Source organism: Oreochromis aureus, linkage group 2, assembly GCF_013358895.1.
Source record: "Oreochromis aureus strain Israel breed Guangdong linkage group 2, ZZ_aureus, whole genome shotgun sequence".
Lineage (NCBI taxonomy): Eukaryota > Metazoa > Chordata > Actinopteri > Cichliformes > Cichlidae > Oreochromis > Oreochromis aureus.
The window spans coordinates 22,872,730-22,893,902 of record NC_052943.1 but is presented as its reverse complement, the minus strand read 5'-3'; the positions used below and the strand labels follow the sequence as shown (position 1 = coordinate 22,893,902).

The 21,173-nt window shown below is 39.4% G+C and overlaps 1 protein-coding gene across 1 annotated transcript in view; it reads left to right on the top strand.

Annotated features, from left to right (window-relative positions):
- si:dkey-237h12.3 (teneurin-3) overlaps positions 1-21,173 on the top strand; it is a 134,003-nt gene that overhangs the window by 38,535 nt on the left and 74,295 nt on the right. Inside the window, exon 4 of the mRNA XM_039621048.1 lies at positions 20,717-20,942. Coding sequence (XP_039476982.1) covers positions 20,717-20,942 — 226 coding nt within the window. The remainder of the gene's footprint in view (positions 1-20,716; positions 20,943-21,173) is intronic.

Genomic DNA, 21,173 nt, shown 5'->3' with positions numbered 1-21,173 from the left:
GGTGAATATATATATTTTTTAGCTGCTGGAATGAGTGAAAAATAATTACTTGCATCCATTTTTTTTTTTTTTTGCTTATCTTAACATTCATTAGGTTTGTAATTTCGAAACAGCAGTCTCTTGGTGATGTTGTTTTTGCTATAGCTGGATTTCGGTCCTATTTGCCTGTGCAGCTGTGTGTTGGAGTAATTGAGGGGGTGGACATGGTGCTGAGGAGGTTGGTATATTGTGGTACAGCCGTCTTAATATATGTCAGTGGTAATTACATTGAAAGAGTGGACTCATGTCTCTGGAGAAGATGGAAAATTTACCTCTGCACACGCTGAGTCGGAAATGCTAAAAAAGGGGTAAAGTTTGAACGGCAGCATGCATGTGCTTTCAGAATATGAACGATAACTTCAGTATCAAATAATAGAGCACGGATGGACTATCAATACTTCCCGCAGGCTTGCTTTTGATTCATGGTTGTTCTCAGTGGACGACAGCTGCTCGGCACTTGCATCAACAGTGAGGTCTGAGCAATTTTGTTTTAATTTTCTTATCTCATGTTTCACCAGTCAGCTCTGCCAGTCTCATTCTCCTCTCAGTCTTACTGGCAAACACACGTCAGGACGCTCAGGGCCAGTGAGAGCCTTAGCCAACAAAGGCTGTTGTGCATTATGGCGTGGTTTCTAGATGAACTGTTCTATAATTTATGCAATGAAAGGATGAACTGTTGTTTAATTTATGCAATATCTGAATGAGGACTTTGTTCTTGGACAGCGCACAATTTCTCCATGCCTACCTCTGAATTTATGTGCGGTTCACCTTAAAACCAGGGTGAAAACAGCATCACCAGCCTTAAACGTTAAACTAAGAATCGCTAAAAATAGACGGTAAATAGAACGTACTGTAACTTTTTACTTACTTACATTCCCTAAAGTCTCAATTTAGTCAGTGAATTACAGTGAGTTTACCTTTTTTACCTAAAACTAAAATAAACCTGACTTATAGATTTTAATTTAAACGATGCAGAAACCTGAGCATTCTTTCTGAGACCTTTCCCCCTTTAACATAAAGAGAACAATAGATATATGCTATATAAAGTACAGCTGTCCACTCTGCATATACATAGATTCGTTAGATTGTGAGGTAGGTTAATCAATTAAAAATTAGAACAGCACCTGGACCTGATTCCTCAAGAGACAAAGCTTTTTTGTCCCGTGCATTATCTTCATTTCCACATCTAAAATGATCTTAATAAGGTTTTTGGAAAGCATGTGAGTGTGAAATTGTTCAGAGTGGTGTCATGTGGGAGAGAGTGAACCCTTGTTTTTAATTAAAACTCAGTCAAATAATGTGGATGAGAAATCAGCACACCTGAAAGCTTTAGCCAGTGTCTGTTGGGAAATTTTAATTAAAATTTTTAATTTAATTGCAATAACTTAAATGTTAAATTTAATATAGCATTTACAATAACAAGAAAATAAAGAGTCACTACTGTGTCTAATAACTTGAACATTGTCGTATTAACAGCGCTGAAATACGCTGGTGAAAAACTAAACTTTGCATTAGATGGTTGTTGTTCACTGTGTCAAACAGCCAGGCTGAACTCACATCGCCGCTCACATTCGATGACTGAAAAATGAAGTGAAAATAAATGTTCTGGCAGATGGAATTGCATTCATGGATCATACGGATTTGAAAATTAACATGCAGTAGGTGTTTAAATGCCAGTGTCAATAATAGAAACACAATAGAGGACTTTAAATTACAGACTTGAAATTTGGAGCAAACACTGAATTCTGCTCTTAAGAAAGCTGCAGTATTTTCATGCGTGACATTATCTAAAAATGCACGTGCTCCTTTTTCAGTTTAATGCAGAAACTAGGTAATTAAACTATATAATTAATATTAAAATGATCAAACTACATTATGAGTTTTGACGTGGCTGTTTTTAGTAAGTACAAATGAGGTTTTAACTATATGGAGTGCAACGAATAAATTGTGCATGTTTGCTGTTAAACAATGAAATGAATATTAAATTTAAGCTTCTGGTCTTGAGTCATACTAAGAGTACCATAGTTGTAGCAGTGTGAGAAGTACAGTATAAAATGTCATAATATGGATACTCTGGTAAAGTAAGAAAGTAAGGAATCTGTGCAGTGCAAACTCTTCAGTGTCAAGAAAATATGTCATGGTGGCAAAAAAAAGGCAGATAGTTCTCCCCCGTGTGTAAATTGTAGAGTTGAACTGACAGGTGGGCACAAACTACAGGGTTCTGACTGCCTGTGAAAGTGTTGTTTGTGTTTGGTATTCTTTATCTTTATATTTGACCTTTTTAAATTCTGTGTAGTCGGAGTTTGCTCCAGTCTTATACACTTGGCAGGGTGCAGCCAACTTTCCTGGATAATAAAAGTTCAGCATGTTACGCTGTTATTGAATTTTACCACCATCTAGTCTGTGCTAATGAGTTGTTCATAATACCTATAAGCACATTTGTGGCTGTCTTGCTGTAGTGACCAGAATTCATAGGATAATGATGGTCCTTACCTCATGTAATGGTGATGGGAAAAGTCTGGAGCCCCGGTTCGTCAGCTGTTTACTGTGGACATTTACGGGTATCATTATCCACATGGTGATGCCAGTGGGTGGCTACCAGAGCTGGAGGTGAAATAAGCCATTTAGCAGCTTTATGAGAGCATCCCTAGCCCGTGATGTTTTCACATCCAGGGTCAAAACTTGGCAGCCATCTAATCTCTCTCAGTCTCAGAGCTTTCATTAGCATGTCATTTGATCAATCAAGGCTGCTGCAAGTGCCAAAGTCAGACACATTTTTAGATAAAAGGAGCATAATCATAATACCTATTTAGATCATCGCTATTTGCTGGTTCACTGTCATAGCCAATTTAAGTGTTAATTTTCATAATGATGCTATACATTTGACATCACCTTGGGATATTTTGAGTGTCAATATATTTTGCCACTCGAACCAAATTTTTCTGACTTTTGTGCCAACGCACTTCCAATGAGAGTGAGAACGAGTAGTGAAAATATTGATTACAACAAGTGGTTGTTGTGTTTAATATTGATTTTGTGAGGATTTCTCAGGCTAGATATGATGTTGTACAGAAACGCTGATATTTTCTAGAATTCCTGCAACGGAATCGTCTCCTTTTAAGTGAAGATGACAGATAAAGGTTAGGTTGTTTCACCTGCCAAATGCCAGGCTGTTGTCACATCTGGATACAATAGGACATGTCAGAAATCCGTGGCCCCTCCTGTTATCCGCCTTCACTTCTTTCCTAATCAGGGGCAGTGGATGGGAACAGAGGCAAAGAGTAGCTTTTTATCCCTTAATAAAAGGCCACTTAGGCAGATATTTCTCCCCAGACTCATCAGCTTTGGTCTCTTTTTTTTGTATTTCCTGGCACCACATGAAGGAATTTGTGGAAGAGGGCAAACATTACATCTAATTAAGGATACCTTTCATATAAGCTCACCTCTCTCCCCAGTAATTTCTCTTTTCACCCATTTCTCCTACCTCTCTCCGCCCTGCATCTCTCCTCCCTTCTCTGTCTTTTCTCTTTCTTATCATCCATCATAGGAAGCCCAAAGGTGCCCTTCACAGTTACTGTACCTTTCTGGTTAGCTCTTGATGCCTTTTGAAATCATTGGCTTACCCACGCTTTGATGTTGCCTTCAAATGGATACTAAGCAAAACTTTGAAGTCACGACCTAGATGTGGCCAAGAATGTCGAATCACTGCAACAAAAGTTCACAAAATTTGTTGTTTGCGAATGTGCTGCACATCATTAACATGCTGTACGTTTTGAGTGGTAGCATCTTGAAGGGGTTTTTCAGGAATCAGCAGTATTTGTTTTGAAAAGTGAAAGGGAGGGAACGAGTGCTCTGTCTGACTTTGTTCTATTTCTGGGAATGGCTGCTGGAGGATTACTGCAAGTGGCAGAGTATTCATTATTTAGATGGCAGTAGTGGAGTTGGGAAAGGGTGGTTTTATAAACCACTTGACTATGACATGTGTGCTGCTATACTAGACGCAAAGACTTAAAAAAAAGTTTCACCTCCTTATTTTTTTCTTTTAGCCGGGGCACTTGTGGCAGCTCTCTGCCAGAGACTGCTGAGACAGTCGACACTAACTGAAATTGATGGAGCAAACTCAGATTGATGGAGTTAATGGATGAAATCGTTACGAGTTCTCCGTGATTGCTCTCCATATAGGCTTTGAAAGTCATGAAGCGTTCATCCAGCTGTTTCATGGTGCATGTCAGATGTGGTATTATAGTTTTAAAATACAGCATCTTTCCTGCTTGTTATTACATTTAGTATGACTGAGCTGAATATCTACAGCAGGAAATCATTGTTGAGCCTGGCTGATTATGAAATAATGACAGTTTTGTCTCCCTGCCTGGCTCTGTATTTCTTCAAAAAGATGAGTGGCGATAGCAGAAGCGACATTTTGAGATGGCCTAAGAGAAAAATGTGAATCTGAAATGAGAAAGCTGTGACAGTTATGTGTTACAAAGCAAAAGATGGCATTCTCTGCCAATGTGTTGGGACACCAGCAAGGAATATTCTCCCAGTGTTACACTACCATCTCTATTGGTTGAAGTGTTTACCCTGACAGTTTTCAGCTTGGACACAGAGAGGGTCCCGCCGCTGTGATTAATGCACTGCCATGCCGCCATGGTACAGGATGTCTCTCGGCAGTCTCCTTCCCCTGTCCAGTACTCCTCCCTGATATTTCACTAATGTGACTCGACAATAAAGAGATTGATAGTGATCATTATGCTGCTCTCAAAGAGTAATGTCACTTCCCAGCATGATCCAGCCAGTTTCTAATTCAACTACTGCTGTGGGTAGCATCTGAGCAGTGGTGTTGCATATATTTACTGTACATATACATAGCAACAACCGAGTTATGTTAAACCAGAAGCAGTGACATTTAAGAATTACCTCCCGCTGCTGTTATCGCAAAGTCCTGAAGCACCGTTTGCATGTTTAGCTGTGAATACAGTGCCTCAGGATGGCTCTATCCAACTGAGGAACTTGACACTGCAAGTATTATCACCACAACACTTTGCGGGCTATATCACCATTTCCCCAGTAGTCTGTCTACAAATAAAGGTGTGAGGGTCATTCATTTGTTTCCCTTGCTGTAAGTCTTTATAGCTAAGTTGATTTGTTTATCTGTATGTGTTTAGCCCCTGGCCCCAATCTTCTGAGAGAGAAAGAGGTTTAGCATTTAAATTGGTTGATCCACCGCACGTTTGCTAAACCTGTTTTTAAAGCATTACATTGATGAAAAGCAGACGCTAATCCCTGCGGGTGTGCGACCTTATCTGACTAAACACCTGACAATGAGATTCTATTGTCACTCCGGGAACACAAAGACTCTCGGTAAATGTGCCTTGCCATAGTTATTGACCTCTGAGGGCTACTGTAGCCGCAGGTGAGCTCACTACAAGTATGATTTACAGCATGAAGTTTTGAGAGCGGAGGCTGTTGTTTTTGACGCCAGGCATTGCTGGAAAGCTTCTGATTCTTTCTAATTCATGCAGTAATAGTAGTTTGTCCGCTATTATTATCTTTTCTGCCTAAACATTTGCTACAGCAAATCCTCAGTGTCCAGACCTGACTGAAGAGATTGGGATAGCATACTAGCTTTGAGAGGTAATCCCAGAATCTCCTGTATGCATTTCTCTTCTGCTTATATTCACACAAGCTGATCCTCTAGTATCACACTTCCCATTGTATATTTAGCCAGACAAGACATTTAGTCAATATTGTTGCTATGAATATGTAGGAGGAAGAAGGCCTTCACCTGAATGTGGCAGATTTGATTTTGAACTAAATCATAGGGATTACATTATTGACAGTGCCTTGAATAAACATCAGGATGAGGTCAAAATTCATTGTCTGACATTATTTGTGCATATCAACACGTTGAGGTTTTAAATCAAGCAGAGATTGGATCTGATATTTTTTTTCCTCATTTATTGAATTGAAAATGTACTCTGTGTGATGAATTATCATAATGTGATGTTAAACGCCCCATCTTGACATGATTTTTGCACAGACAGTGAGAAAGGAGACTCTTATGGGATTAAATATGTTATCAGATCATGTTCAACGTTACGGATTGGCAGTGAAGTGTATCTCTGGACTATGAGCACTGCATGTTGAGTTGCTGCCTATGTTGTTGAACCTTTTCAAACTGCAGTATGCATCTTGATAGGGATGCAACGATACCAATTTTTTCAAACCGATCCGATACCGATACTTGGATCTGAGTACTTGCCGATACCGAGTACAAAATCCGATACTTCTACCACACACAAGTTAAACTTAACCAGTAGTAAAGAAACGACCCCAGACAACTCTTTAACCCAAACGAAACGTTTACTGAACGTAAGGGCAGAGACAAATACTGTACAACACCATCCCTTTTTTAAACTCAAATGATATTCCAATTCCTTAACCAAATGAAATACACTGTATAAATGAAATAATTCCCTTTCAAATTATATTAAACAACCCAACTTATGTTATCACCTTTTGGTAAGTGACTCACTAATATACACTCCAAAACACGTTATATAAATCCACTAAACATATAATATTCACACATGGGCTCCACACACTCACATTCACACTTGTTGCAGGCCTGTTTGCTGCTCACGCCGGACGATGGAGAAAAATCCTCTTCTCCCCAGTAAGAGCACAAAAGTCTGACTTACAGTTCGGTTGCCCGGTAGACCGCCGTTCACCAGTCCCACACTAAATCCGATGTTAACGAGACCCGATGTTGTCTCTGCTACAGCACGTTAGCGAGTCACTGTCCAGCTCTCCGACAGTCCACAGCGGCTGCCTCCGGCGCAGCCAAGCAGTCCGGGCTAGCCTTTAGCCTCGGCGGTCGTAGCTGGAAACACAGCTCGGTGGTGCGACCATTGAAACAAAAAGTCACTTCACCCACACTCTGTTGTGAAGCTCTCACACGGTCAGCTTTCTAGTCACACACTCTTTTCTGCTAGTTAACCTCAGTAAAACTAGCTGAGTCTCTCACTTTGGTTCAGCTAACCTCGTGCATCTCCCCATGCCGATACACAGGTCCCGTTTTATGCTACCTTCACGGGCCTCCAGAAAATTAGAACTCTAAAAAATATTTTAACTCCCTTCAGAGTTACATACCATAAAATAATACTTTTATGATTAACATAACAGTTTGATTGCTCTAATTACCTGTATTTACCTTGTGACATATTACAGGGCAAATTACATTTAGGGTAGAGTTACATCACATAACATCAACTGTGAACACCTTATGTTACCGTGGCGTTTAAGTCCATGGGAATTATGAGTATTCCCATCCGGGCTACATTAGTATCGGTTCATGGTATCGGTTAACTTTTACGAGTACGAGTACGCACGCATTTTACAGTATCGCCCCGATACCCGATACCAGTATCGGTATCGGTGCATCCCTACATCTTGAGCAAGATTTTTTTTTCATTAGAATGGATTCTACTGTCATGATATAGCATCATAATATGCTGCAGAGATCAAACAAGTCGAATAGAAAGGAAACACTGGGTAAATGGCAATTTGCACCAGTCCATTGTGGATTATGGTTGAAACTTGATATATAAAACAAGTGACTCCAGACTGTGGTGTAAACGATGCGCTTTCTAGTGTATCAATACACTACAGCACACTTCAGTCTGAACAAGAGTAAAGCATATACAGCATTATCATACAATATTATTTCTTGCAAGAATATTAACTAGCTGCTATATTTTTAATAGATTGACAACTTATGGTCATACTAAAGCATATGTTGCTGCTACTGCCGTTTCTCTCAGATTTCACTTCTCAGTTTCCATTGTCAGTCTTGTCTTGGCTTTTATGATCTTTATTCTGATGGATGTATTCCAGTGTGAAATGATTCAGCCGGGTGTGAATGTGGACCATCCTTTGCCTCCTACTGCTGCCATTTGGTGAGCGGGAGGAAAAGCACAGGGACCGTTGGAGGAGGCATGAGAAAGCTCGTGTGTTGATGGCGCACCTCCCTTATCTAATTGAGGCAAAGCAAACATGATTAAGGCTAATCTGAAGGACGATCTGTGTCTTCCACCACAGAGACGTTTCACAGTCATGCACGTTCTGCTGGATGAGCTGTTGCGAGGCAGGCCGGTGCAGTTTAAAGCTGCTGTTTCAACAGAAACAATGGACTGCAGAGAGAAATTTATTTTTCCATCAACACCAATTCCAAAACCGTCTTTTACCTGAGCTACTGCCTAGATTCAGTTTAATCAATTTTACAGCATCACAACTGTTTTCAGATCTTTAGGCACTGTATGATAGGGATATGGTTAAAGATAAGAAATTTATAGAAAGACCATAGTCTGTAAATATGGTTTCTTGAAGATGAGACATATAACTTTGATGATGAGTGTTACCATCTTGTGCATCCAAATATCAACTCAGATCTCCTTACAGCTTCCCACTTTGACACTCTTGGTTACTAGTTACTAAAACATACTCTGCGGTAAAATTTGGCAAACCTAAAAAAAATCACTATTGCTCAGTTTTCCCTGTTTATCAATAGGCTTGATCTTTTGAAGCCTTTGGAGGTATCTGATTTCAGCAAATTTTATTTTCCTTTTCAAAAGAGTTTTAACAACAGCAGCAATTCGAGGATAATTATTGAATTTCAGTGCTGTGACAACTGTCCAAGAAAGGTTTGCTTTACTCTGGTGCTGTGCAATTTAAAAGAAATCCAGGTGCATCCCACACAAAATGTATTTTATTTCCTTACAATCATTTTGTTTCTTTTTTTTCCCTGCATAATTCAGCAATAGTGATGAATACCTTTTCAGTCTGCAATCATGAAGCACAATATCTGCTATTCAGTCTTGATTTAAAAGCCCAAGGTGAGCAATAAGCAAGCTCCCCAGTGTTGAACATTTCCTCCCTTTCAGTTGAGTCATGACAAATTCACATCATGTTCCAAGCAGCACACAACCAAATTTGATGCAGTTCAGATGGAGAGGCGTGAGAGAAGTGCTAATTGATGCCTGCTGTGGCATGAAACGCAAATTGCATAGTTTACAAGTACAGCAACCAAACTGAAGACATGCACAGCTCTGTGGAGTCGTTATGAAGGGGCTAAATAGAGAATGTGCACAGGGAAGCATGGATGCTGTCGACACACCACTGCTACCTGCTCAGTGCTGTTCAGTTGCTCTCACCGTGTTAACATCATTTGCCCACTCACACACATTGTCACATTGAGAAACACAGATCACACATATGTGTCTGCGTGAACTTGTCTAAAAATATCACAGCTATTATCATTTAGGAAAAGATCCTTAAGCTGCAGATGCGGTTTCATTTTTGCAGTCAAAAGTTTTATCATTAGGTTTAGGGGTGTTCTATGCATACACTCATCAAAGCCGTTAAAGGGCAATGATTGCATTTGCCACCATTAGTCTAAATGATATGTTTTCCACTTATGCTGTTAGCTGCAGTAAAGTATACATTTTTCATATCAAACATTTAGTTGATGTTCTTCCAGAGTGAGTCACAATAAGGAGGCATAAAACAATTCAGCATCTTGCACAGTGAAAAGATTTAGCTGCTGCAGAAACTGAACTTCTGACCTTTTTGGAGAGGATTTCTAATATATAAATCAGTCAACTGTAAGAAACATTTATCAGTCTGCTGTGCATCTGAACGAAGACGTTGTTCTTCCTGGTCTCTTTCATTTTCATAAATATTCAGAATATTTATCACATGCTTTTAAAAACAGAGCAGCTTTATGATGCATACTCTTAGAGAGATTTAAGCAGGCTGAGAGATTCACAGCCAAACCTTCGTCGTGCCCTTTTAGAGAAAGACACTCTTACACTGTGTCATGATGGGGACTTCTGTTATACTACATCAAAATGTACACGGCTGAACCTGGAAAGAAAAGAGGAATTGATTTTTGAGATTATTAAATCAGATTTGCGTCTTACTTTTTATTTTTTAGTGCAGAAGTAAAAAAGAGCAGTGGGTTTTTTACCGATAAAAGACGTCATTTTTAACACATTCTCTGTTCCGTAAATGTCAACCTTTTTACTTGGATGGTGACGAAGTACTCATGCTTACATTGGTGTCTACTAGTCCAGTGCCTTCTCATTTCTCATTTAATGCCACAAAGGTTTTGACATTAATAGTTTTTGGTTTCACCCAAAACCTGCAACCAAGGCTGTCTCAATGACTATTAGATAGATTGTTTTATATTTCATTTGCCTAATAATATTTTTATTTTTTGTTGTTGCAATCAAATTTAAAACACATGCCGTTTTTATATTTTCGTGATAACGTGCTAACCTAAGCTATGAACTTGTAAACATGGTAAATATTAAAATGGCCTAAAATTGCCCAAATAATGTCTAACTGCAATCAAATAAATATTCATGCAGAAAGTGCATAAACAGTATGAAAGATTGACTTGTATTCTAATGGACTCAAACAAGCAGTGTATGTGCATTCTAATTATTTGTGAAGCACCAAAACTGCTAAATACTAACATATTATCATTGTCCCAGAATGCTAGCATGCTAAAATTAACCCAACACTCAATCTAAATACTTATAGACAGCTCATTAGAGGTGTGTCATTTGCAAGCATGTCACTTGCAGGAACTATACCCTCGCATTTGTTTGTTAGAATACCTCTTTAGATATGCATCTTTGAAGCTGCTTTCTTGTCAATTGTACCCAGTGAGAGCCAGAAGTGCATGCAAGAGGAATGGCTAGAAAATAACTGTGAGTAAACTTATGCACCTCCAAGCAAACAAGTGTTTAATGAGACATGCAGGAGCTGATAGAGTGGTCAGCCTTGTAAGTGAGTGGGTGAAATTTCCAGAGCTGACATGTAAGTTTTAGTTTGTGTAATATTTCCTCTGCCTTTTTTGAAGCAGGGATGATTATTAAAAGTTGTTGTAGACTTTGGTGAAATTCTCAGTAAATCTGGGCTATCTTAATTACTTTTTCTGTTTGTATTATTAATAAACTGCAGAAGGATGTTACCTTTAAGCTTGCTTCATAGATCATTTCTTATTGGTGCCAAATAATTCTTAAACAAAATATACTGTTGCTCTTTTAAGGCAGCTATTTGTTATAAGATTTTGACACTTAATGAATATAAAGTGTTGCTCAACTAGGCTGCAAATGTGTGTATTTGTGTGTGCGTGTAGAAAGTGGGATGGAGGCTGTGGTGAGATGGCAGTTGATAAATTGTTGTTATCTTGCTATCGTGGAAAACAATATTAACATGAAAGGGGGACTGGTTACATCGACTGAAGTAGGTTCAAGGTATTTTAGTGACCAAATGTTTTGACTTCTGCTGTTTTATGGTTGGGTTTTTTGGGTTTTTTTGGCTGACTGAGTTGGCATGGAGAGCACGTAAAAAACCACAATGGGGCTGCACTTGTACATCTGATGTGCTTTGATACACATCAACAATCATTTTGGATCTCTATGTGTATTTGTAATATATATTTCAGTCTGGATTACTTGCTGCCAAGCCTATTACAGTACACGAACAACAAAAATAGGCTCTGAGAAATGCTGCTTTGATAAGCCTCGGCTTATCACCCACACATTTCATCCCTTCTAGTGTCCTTATTCAAGAAATTTGGCAATATTTTAGGCTACCTTGTAGTCATTTCCGTGAGCTTTCCTTTGTGTGTGTGTGTGTGTGTGTTCCTGCAGTTCCTTCTAAAGCAGCCTCTGGAGAGACAGCAGAGGAGGTATGTATGAGTTGGATGCCTCCTTGACAACACCTTGGAGGTAAAAATCAATGTCTGCCAAACAAAGTGAAATGTTAGGCTGCAGCCAATACATGACAGATGAGGCTTAGGCTGGTATTTTCTAAGGTGAATGAAGACTGGAACGCAGACAGCCCTGTCTGCTGATGTCAAGCAAAGGAGCATTAGAGAGATTTTGAAGGACAGTACATCTGACTTCCCTGATTACTTTTATTATTGATTAACAGGATGTGGACATGTGTGAGAGCCACTCTGAAATGGAAAGGGGATGAGGTTGAAAATTAAGAACGACCGCACGCCAGATTAAACTTTAAAGGCCAGTTTCACTAATGAATTGTGATGCCGGGCCACTCAAGAGACTTTGCCTCCAACTGGGGTTGTACCAAAGTAGTCGTCTTGATTAGATTGGATTAGTCCTCAGATCGGAGCAGCGTTCTGCTTCATAGGATGACCAAAATTGTTTGATAAGTCACATTATTTCACAGCCGAATGACTTGTATTTTGCGTCTAACAAAAAACAAAACAAAACAAAAAAACTTGCACTTTCCGTGTCAGTGCTCAGCACAAAGAGTTTTAGGAGGATCCCAGTTTCCTCACGGTGGAGCTCAGACTATGCAGCTGAATTGTAGCTGTAGAAGCTGCATGTCTAGCCTGGCACATTAGTGGAGAAAACACTGTGTTGCTACCTTATGCATGATCAGTCTTCTCAACTCCAGCAGTGACCTCAGCGCAGAGCCGTGGGCCATATCATGTTGCTGATTGAGCATGCACCAAGCCTCAGAGGGTAAGCGGGTTACATCTTAGTTCGTCTTGCAGAGAGAAGCAGAGGGTGTTCTGAAGTAAAATTCCAAAACATCAGTAGTGCTAGAAGGCTTTTCGCAGTGGGCTTTAAAGTGTGTGTGCACGCCTGTGTGCGCACACGTGTATAGACTGTACTGCCTGACACATGCTTGCACACATAAAGTTTATCACCTATGCCCATGGAGGATATTAACATCTGTAGCACGACCCTCCCCACCACTAGAAGGCACAAGTCGGTGAATACTATAAGAATAAACCAATGATTTGTCCTATTATTATTCTTGTCCCGTGCTCTGCTCTGTGGCCAAGAGTAATGCAACAGTGGGGTATCAATTCATAGCCTTGGCCTCAGGAAAGCTCTTTGGAAAGCAGAGGGATTTTCAGACTGTCTGCTGTAGCTCCAGCTCTCAAGCCAGACACTGCAAGAAATGTTGGCCTAGTGAATTATATGTGGGATAGTTGGAAGGAGACAGGTAAGGGGGAGATATAAAGGCAAACATGTACTGTTTGTTCATTGTAGTGCATTTGATAAAGAGACTTGGTTGGCTCAAACATGCAGTTTGCTCTATTCCTAACCAGAAGGAACAGTTTAATCTTTATTTTATGCTGCCTCTTTTACATTTCATTGTATTCCACTGTTGCAGTGTCATTTATAACACTTTATTCTTGTCTGGGCCTCCCATGAATGCATATAGTTACTATCTTAATGGTAATGGTGTAAAATACCAAAATATTACAGAGCCCTGCTTGAAATTTTTGCTCACTATAAAATATCAACATCTAGAAAAGATCATCCTATTTGTTTATTCATTGTGGTGTGAAAGATACACATTATAAATCTCCTTCTTCTCAAATTTCCTCACAATGAAGGTGAAAATTAGTCATCTCGTGCAAGTGGAGTGCATCCAATTGAGAACAATATGCCAACAATTAATCAGGAAAAGATAGGCTTTCTCATTTTTAGATGAATACTCTGTCCTTTGTCTTATTTCCCCACAAACTGAGCGATTTGCACAGGAAATGCAATTATAGCAACCATTGGAAATGACTGTGCCACTACAACCAAGAGTGGTTTGTTTTTTTTCCTGCAACCATTTTCTCAAGTGATTGGAGAAGCGAGCTGTAAATGAATGAGGAGGCACATGAATAGTTCTCAGAATACACGTCATATTTTATGACCCCTACGATCATGCAGACAACTTTTTTTTCCTGTAATTACTCATTCAGATCTATATTGCTTCATTCAGGGAAGTGAGTCACATTTCAGCAGAAATGGATAACATTGTTTTGTTGCTAATGCTGAGAAGCTTGGTGCAGTCAAAAAAATATGTTGCTTAATATTCTCCAGCAATCTTCTGAATGTTCAAAAGCTTTTCTGCGGTGCCTAGGACCACCCCAGCTAAAGTTTCATGTTGGCTCCATCAGGCAGTCATTGCTGGCTCTTACTGAAGGCTCAAGCCATTCAACCCACCACGGTAATTTAGATAGAGTGAATCACTACTCTCAAGGCCAAACACTCATAGGGGAAAGTCAGAAACTGGCAACTTCTTCTCAAAATAATGCCACAAGAACCTTTGAAAAAAGAGATTACCAGCAAAAGCACTGGACATAAACACATTCTGAGAAAAGCAAGTCTCTCCTGAGTCCTGATGTCTTACAAGCTGGTGATTTGTTTATATTGTACAGCTTGTTATATTGTAGTTAACTGTGCTCCCACTCTTCTTTCAAAATCAAACAGGAAGATGAAGTGATAGGAAATGACAGACCTCTGCAGTTACTGTCAATAGCATGTTAAAGATGTAAACAAACTGGCAGATCAAGAATTTGCGGCTAGCGTGAGGGTTGCAAATTTATGCTGTATATTTGAGACTGGGAAATATGATCTTTAATGTCTGAATGTTTAGAGAAATCTAACTGACTGACAGCAGACTGTCAAACTGAAACTGTCAAGCAAATGAATTGTTTTATATCAGTAAATTAGACGATTATTTCTTGTGATTAATCCACAGAGAATTGCCGACTAGTAAACTTCAGACATTTTAAAGCATTCTAAAAATGGCTGTGAGATATGTGTAGACTTCCATCATCTCAGCTGATGACTCACTGCTTTATTTTGTCATGATGCTGCTACAAAAATTTGAATCATAGTAACACTGATCATGTAATGTGTTATATGTGTTTACATATAATCCCTTGTGGTAATCTATAGCCAGTTACCAAATAGTGCAGATCCACTTTGGGTGATTATTAAAATATTTATTTCTTCTTGTTTCAATTTCGAGTGCTTCTTTAAATCAAGTATAAATTTTAGAAAAGTGAGAACTGGCACACTTCCCTGTGGACTGTTCCTGGTTTAAGAAAACACAGTGGTACGTGCAGTGTCACTGCTTAAAACTGTGCTGCCTGCACCGAACTTAGAAACTGTAGCATTTTATCTAGGTGCGAACACGATCTCTCTGGACAAACAAGGAAGCCGAAGCTGTCCACACATGAATAAATACAACCAAGTGTTTTGTCAGCAGGCTAATTGTCAAAGCAGCTTTTGAGAAGGAGTGTAATTACTATGTAATCGGAGAGCTGTCAGAAAGAACTGCTAAGCAGTCATCATCTGTATGATGATCTGCCATCTGTAGCAATGTCTGGAGGAGAGAGAGGGAGAGAGAAGAGGAGAGATGGAAAAACAGTAATGTGAAGCTGCTCGCATTCACTGCTCTCCGATGGGTTCAACTTTCTAAGTGTATTTACAAATCATACGTTAGAAATAAATGGCAGAGATTTTGAGTCCAATGTGAGTTGATGAATGCCTATATGGCTGTGTAGGAGCACATTATGTGTGGGTAAATGGAATGTCTGTTTCTATAATGCAATAATTATGTAATCCCTGAAATATTGGTTACATCCCGATTCCCCTGCTAAGAAATGGCTTAAAAGAAATTTCTGTCTTTGATCAGACAGAAAGTCAGGAGAAGAGTGGGCAAGGCTGCAAAAGCACTGAAGGTACTCTGGCAGGAAATATGATGGAATTCACACAGCTGCTGCTTCTTCTTCTTCTTCTTTTTCTTCTTCTTCTTTTTTTTTCCTCAAAACCCCAAGTCCCTGAAAATTGCCAACTCTCTTTGCAGAGTAAATCCCCAAAACTCACCTAGGGCAAGGTTGTTCTAATGGTTCCAAATTCCACTGGGTACTGCCCCCCAACCCCCCCAGCCCCTCCCCATTACGAAACACCACCCTCACTCCACCTTCAGGGCTTCTCAGTGAAAAGCTGCTGTCTTTTTTCACTACTAAAGAATACTGCTGTCTTCAACAGCTGAGGTGAAAAGAAATGTAGCCATTGATGAGAAAGAATTTATTGATTTGAACATCCTACCTAGTCTAGATGGCTTGTTTTATCATAGAGTCCATTTATTATTCATTTCACATAAAAGTCAAACTGGGATTTTTTTTAAGTGATCTCCCATTTTTAACAGTATGTTTTCTGAAATTCAATCAAGCAGAGTGAAGGTTCTGCATTTTATTTTCATGTTTCTCTTTTTTTCACTGTTTCTTTTTGCATTTTTTCTGTAATTGTAAATATTCCTCTGTGTGTATATAAAAAGGAAGAAGAATACCTTAAGCAGTAATAGAAAAGCTACGGCCTCCATAAGTTATCTGTGATCTGTTTTGATGGAATTCTTGTGATGCACACATACTGCAATTTTCCTATTGGTGAAGGGCAAGCCAGTCAAAGCAAATGCCCTTTCAATTCCATTAGCAGTTGCATCAGTCTCTTAATGGAGAGTAAAATGGCACAAGACCTTTTGCAGTACTTATACAATGAATATGAAAAGGCTTTCACTAAGCCTGCCAAGCTTAGTGGGTGCAAAACGGCTTTTAATTGTGTCCCAACTCAGTGTTGGAACATTATGCGCAGTATTCCAGGCTTGTCAATGCTTTAATCAAAAAAATATATTTTCAAAGGATGAACATCATAGAAACCTAATTGGTCTAAATGCCCCAGTATCAAGAAGGGGTATGAAACAGATTCTAGAAAATGTAGTGATAGCTTAACTCAGCTTACCGACAGTGATAGCCTCTGTTACTGTTACTCAGAATGGACCAAATCTGCGAATAGACTCATCTAAGCTGTTTTAGATTGTCTGCTTTACCGAGCAAAAAATGTTTTCTATAAAAACTGTGTAGGGGTGTCATCCTTGTGATAGACATTTCTGGTTCACTAATACCGCCCAGTGAACTTTTCCCTTGTAAACACACTGCAGTAGGAAAGTCTTCAGATCACAAACTTCTAAAAACAGAAATTAAAAACAAAGATCCACCCTCGTTGGTGTTTATGCAAATATGCAGGGGCTTCATAAATCTACATTTGATACCGCAAGCGTCATTAAGATGAGAATGAGTCTGTCATTTCAGCACTTGCATGCAGTATTAATCACAAAGGTCCTTTTAAACCATGTTGCTGATGGAGATGATGACAAGCTGAAGTTGAGGAATTATGCAAAGGAGGCATCCGTCTTGATCTGATTTCAAAGCAAAGCCCCATAAACCACACAGCTGTTTCATCTGCCTTTCTAGTCACTAAGTCTTCACATTAAAGGGCAGCTTAATTCCCTCTGTGTCTTGATGGAAGACAATGCCAGGTTTCTTAAAGGTTCATTGTTTTAGTTTGCTTCTTCTTCTTTTTTTAAACACACAGTCCAACATCTGCTAGGCCGTGGATAATGTAAATGAAATTGCTATGGCACCATAAGCCCATAATTTAGCATGGTTTGCTTTTCAACCCTTCAACTCTGACAGTGAAGTTCACAGAGAATGTGCAGTGGACTGCTACTCTCCTGCTACCACTTTTTCCTCATTGGTTAACATGGAATCAGAAGGAGAGAGGGTGTCTCAGACCATGTCCTGAGTGAAATTGGATTCAAACTTACATCTCAAATTAGAGAGCAGAAACCATTGCACCTCACACTACTCTGATATAAGAACACCTACTGTGTGTAGGGAAATTGATCACATGAAAAAAAAAAAGTATGTGTTGTTATGACCTATACATACAGCCTAGGATTTCATAATGTCCTGACTTGAAAGGCTCGATAGTGTATGAAATGTAGCATGCTATTAAAATGTTGATTCTTATAATGAAATACAGACAAGTCTCTTTTAGAAGCTCACCATTTGATCTTAACCAGACAAAGATTAAGGGGATGACATATGTTTGCATAATTAAAGTCCACACAGAGTTGTGTTTCAGATATAAACACTTAAAAGAGCAGAACTCTGTAATATATCTCAGTATAATTGTTCAAAGAGTGAGGTGGTCAATAGGGTTACTCCCTAGATTTATACTGTGTATGTGCTGATATAGAGAGACGCCATTTCATCAAGCTTCCTAAGACTGTTGCTTCTCCCTCGGTGTGATATCGAGAATCTGGTATATTTACCACATTTTGAGACAGTTTTTGGCACTTTCTGTTTAGGTAAACCATTGAAAAAGCTGTTTTTTTGTTTTTTGTTCAGTGGCTGCTACATCTGTCTTTGTAACAGGCACCTCAGTGGATTGTGGCACAGCAGCCTTGTAGCAGTTTGTAAAGCACTGCATAGGATCCGGCTTAATGTAGTTCATGGGGTTTTATGTTCTCTTAGTTCATTGTGGGATTATACATTCAAATGCTGCATGACAAATCCTACTCCTTTGAAGGTTTTGGGAATTTTGTGTTTACTGAGCGTTTTGCTTAGCATGTGCTCTGAGATTAAAAAAAAATGAAAAAGCTTATTTTCATGTTATAGTTCAGGCATGCCTTTAACATGTTGAATCATCAGAAATTGATTCAGGAGTAATCATAAACTGATGACAGAGGAAGTGTTCAGACTCGAGGCTCATCTTTTTGCTTACGGTGGTGGCACTGCTCCCAAAAACCATAATCCACCTGCGCTGCGTACCACAATTTTATGGGTTTGAAGTAAGTTCCATTTTCAAACTCTCAGGGTAAGTTGCAAAATAAACAAGAGTAATTAAGGCATTAAAACAAAGATTTGTTCAGATCTCCCATGTGCAGTATTTATAATGTGTAACGGTTGGACAGATTGTTTTTGCGAACTGATTTTAGTGAAATATTTAATTTGATTGGTTGGAGATTATATTCAGCTTCGTTAAAATCCTTTTGTAGTCACTAAAAAGTAATGTGCCTACGTTTGGCTTTTTAAAATAATATTTTCTTGCTGTAAACATTTCACTTGCTTCCACGTTAGATACTTTTTTGTGTTTTCGTCTGATTGTCCCCTCAGCTGCATTCTCCTTTCCTGCTCATTGACATTTCACTGGTACACTGGTGCATGCTGATTACATGAAAGTGCTTCTGCTAGAAAGTGGAGCTCACGGGTGCTGCAGGCTCATACAGTGGAATTAGACCCAAAGGTGAAGTAAAACCAGCCAGTGTTGATAGATAATCCACATTTCTATTAGCCTACTTAGCACTTTTCTAATAGAGCTCATAGTCTAGCCTGGGAGATGAGTGGGCTGCTGTGTTTTTCGTTATTACTAAGTCATGTCAACCATATATTTTTTTAAATACTCATACTGTAGCTGATCTTAGGCAATTAGCGTTCAGAACTGACTTTGAATGTGGTGATGTCAGGTGATGAGAGGCTTGTGTTTGATTGGATTTGATAAAACTCTAATCATGGGCCACAAAAAGGAGAAAAAAAACAACCTTCATCTGCGTCTGATGATTTGCTTTTATGGACTTTACGGCCACATGCTGATGCTATGTAATTGCAGTCAGGAATTAATTAAATTTTGATTGGCCTTCTGAACCAGCATTGTGGACTCTTGTCACTACTGATTCTGCTCTGTCACGTCCATCTGTGTAACTTTGTGTCTAGCTGTCTATGTGAAGACCTACCTCCTCGTTCGTGCGTCTAAAGATGAAAGTGATGTTCTTGGAAATTATAATATTAAAAAGCCATGTGTATGTGTGTATGTAGGTGCACGTTGCTACTGCATGTGAAAAAAGCCTAAAGTTTTTTCTTTTTTTACTTACTTGAAGATTTTTCCTTGCTGTGAATGGCTTTCATGTTTCCTCTGAGCTATATGGAACTAAATGGCTCATTTGCCAGAACTGAATAGGTTGTTTTATGCATAGGGTTGCACACTGAAAAGTGAAAGCACATAGACAAGGATGCAAATTGCTTGGTCATTAAAGGATCCTTTCAAAATGATGACTTGAGTCCTTTCAATGAAGTTGTTCCTTGCAGCCAACAGAGCAGATTTTGATCCTTGTGTACATTGTTGAGTAAGCAAAGGTTAAATCATACACTGAAAATCAGTGTTCATGTGCTGTAAATTTAAACTCCTAGGCTTCTAGGCTTCATAAAAAATCATGCTGTCAGTGCAAAAACAACAGGAGCTCCTAAAAAAAAAAAAAAAAAACACAACTCCCGACTTTTTCAATATTCTTCAGGCTCTCTGTAAGGCAAGAAAGACGATACCCATTTGGGGCTCATTGGAGCAAATCAGAATTGTCAGCACTGTGGGTTTTTACCTTTTAAACAGGGAAGATGGATAGATAATCACCACATGCCATTCTGGGGGCCAATTACACAGCTTTGTGTGAAATTGGAAAACCTGTTCTCTCAGAGCTCTAATGGATGTTCTGGTCATTAGTTATTTGAGAGTCTTCTCTGGCTGTAATCAAACATGAAACATTGCGTTAAGCGCCCATAAAAGAACAGCTGCCTCTCTAAGTGACCTTCTGTTTAAGAGAACCCAACTGTCAGCCATGTGGCGTTTTGTGACAATTATTATGTGTATCGCCATAAAAGCAGTTCTTATTTCCTGTTTTTTTGCAGTGGTTGCATCTCATTTTAATGTCTTGCTCTCGGTTGTATTTACCTTTCTGGGTCTGTTAAGTGGCACTGTGCTGTCATAGCTCGCATATAAGGCAAATGCATAATCTTACCCATCTGCTCTCTCTTCGCAGTCGCGTCGCTTCAGTCCGGGTGTAATTTTAATCAGCAAAATAAATTATTTATTATTTCGATTTTCCCACTATTAGGGATACTTAAACTCCTATGCTGATGCCTGTTTTTCTCTCGCCTCCTCTCCAGGTGACCATCTGTCAAGTCAGCAAGCTCCACCTCCTCTGCCACCAGCTCCACCCCCACACAAGCAACACCCCTCCATCACTTCCCTGAGCCGCAGCTCACTGGCCAATCAAAGGAGCCCGAGTCCACCACCCACAGCCGGCCTGGCGGCTGACTTGCAGAGTACGGCGGAATGCGTCCAGCTGCAGGACAGCTGGGTCCTGGGCAGCAATGTGGCCCTGGAGAGCAGGTGAGTGAACCATGGTGACCTACAACAGAGCTGAAAGATTCAGGTCCAGATGTTATACTTGATGTATTTTCACCACTTTATATGCTGCATTTTTCATTTGAAAAGTGAGGGAAGTGGAAGTTGGCATGTCTGTGTGCTGCATGTTGAATTTTAATGCTTTTTTTGGTCACGTGTTTCATGTGTCCTAAATCTGGTGACCTGTCTCATTAATCCACCGGCCTGTTTGATGTG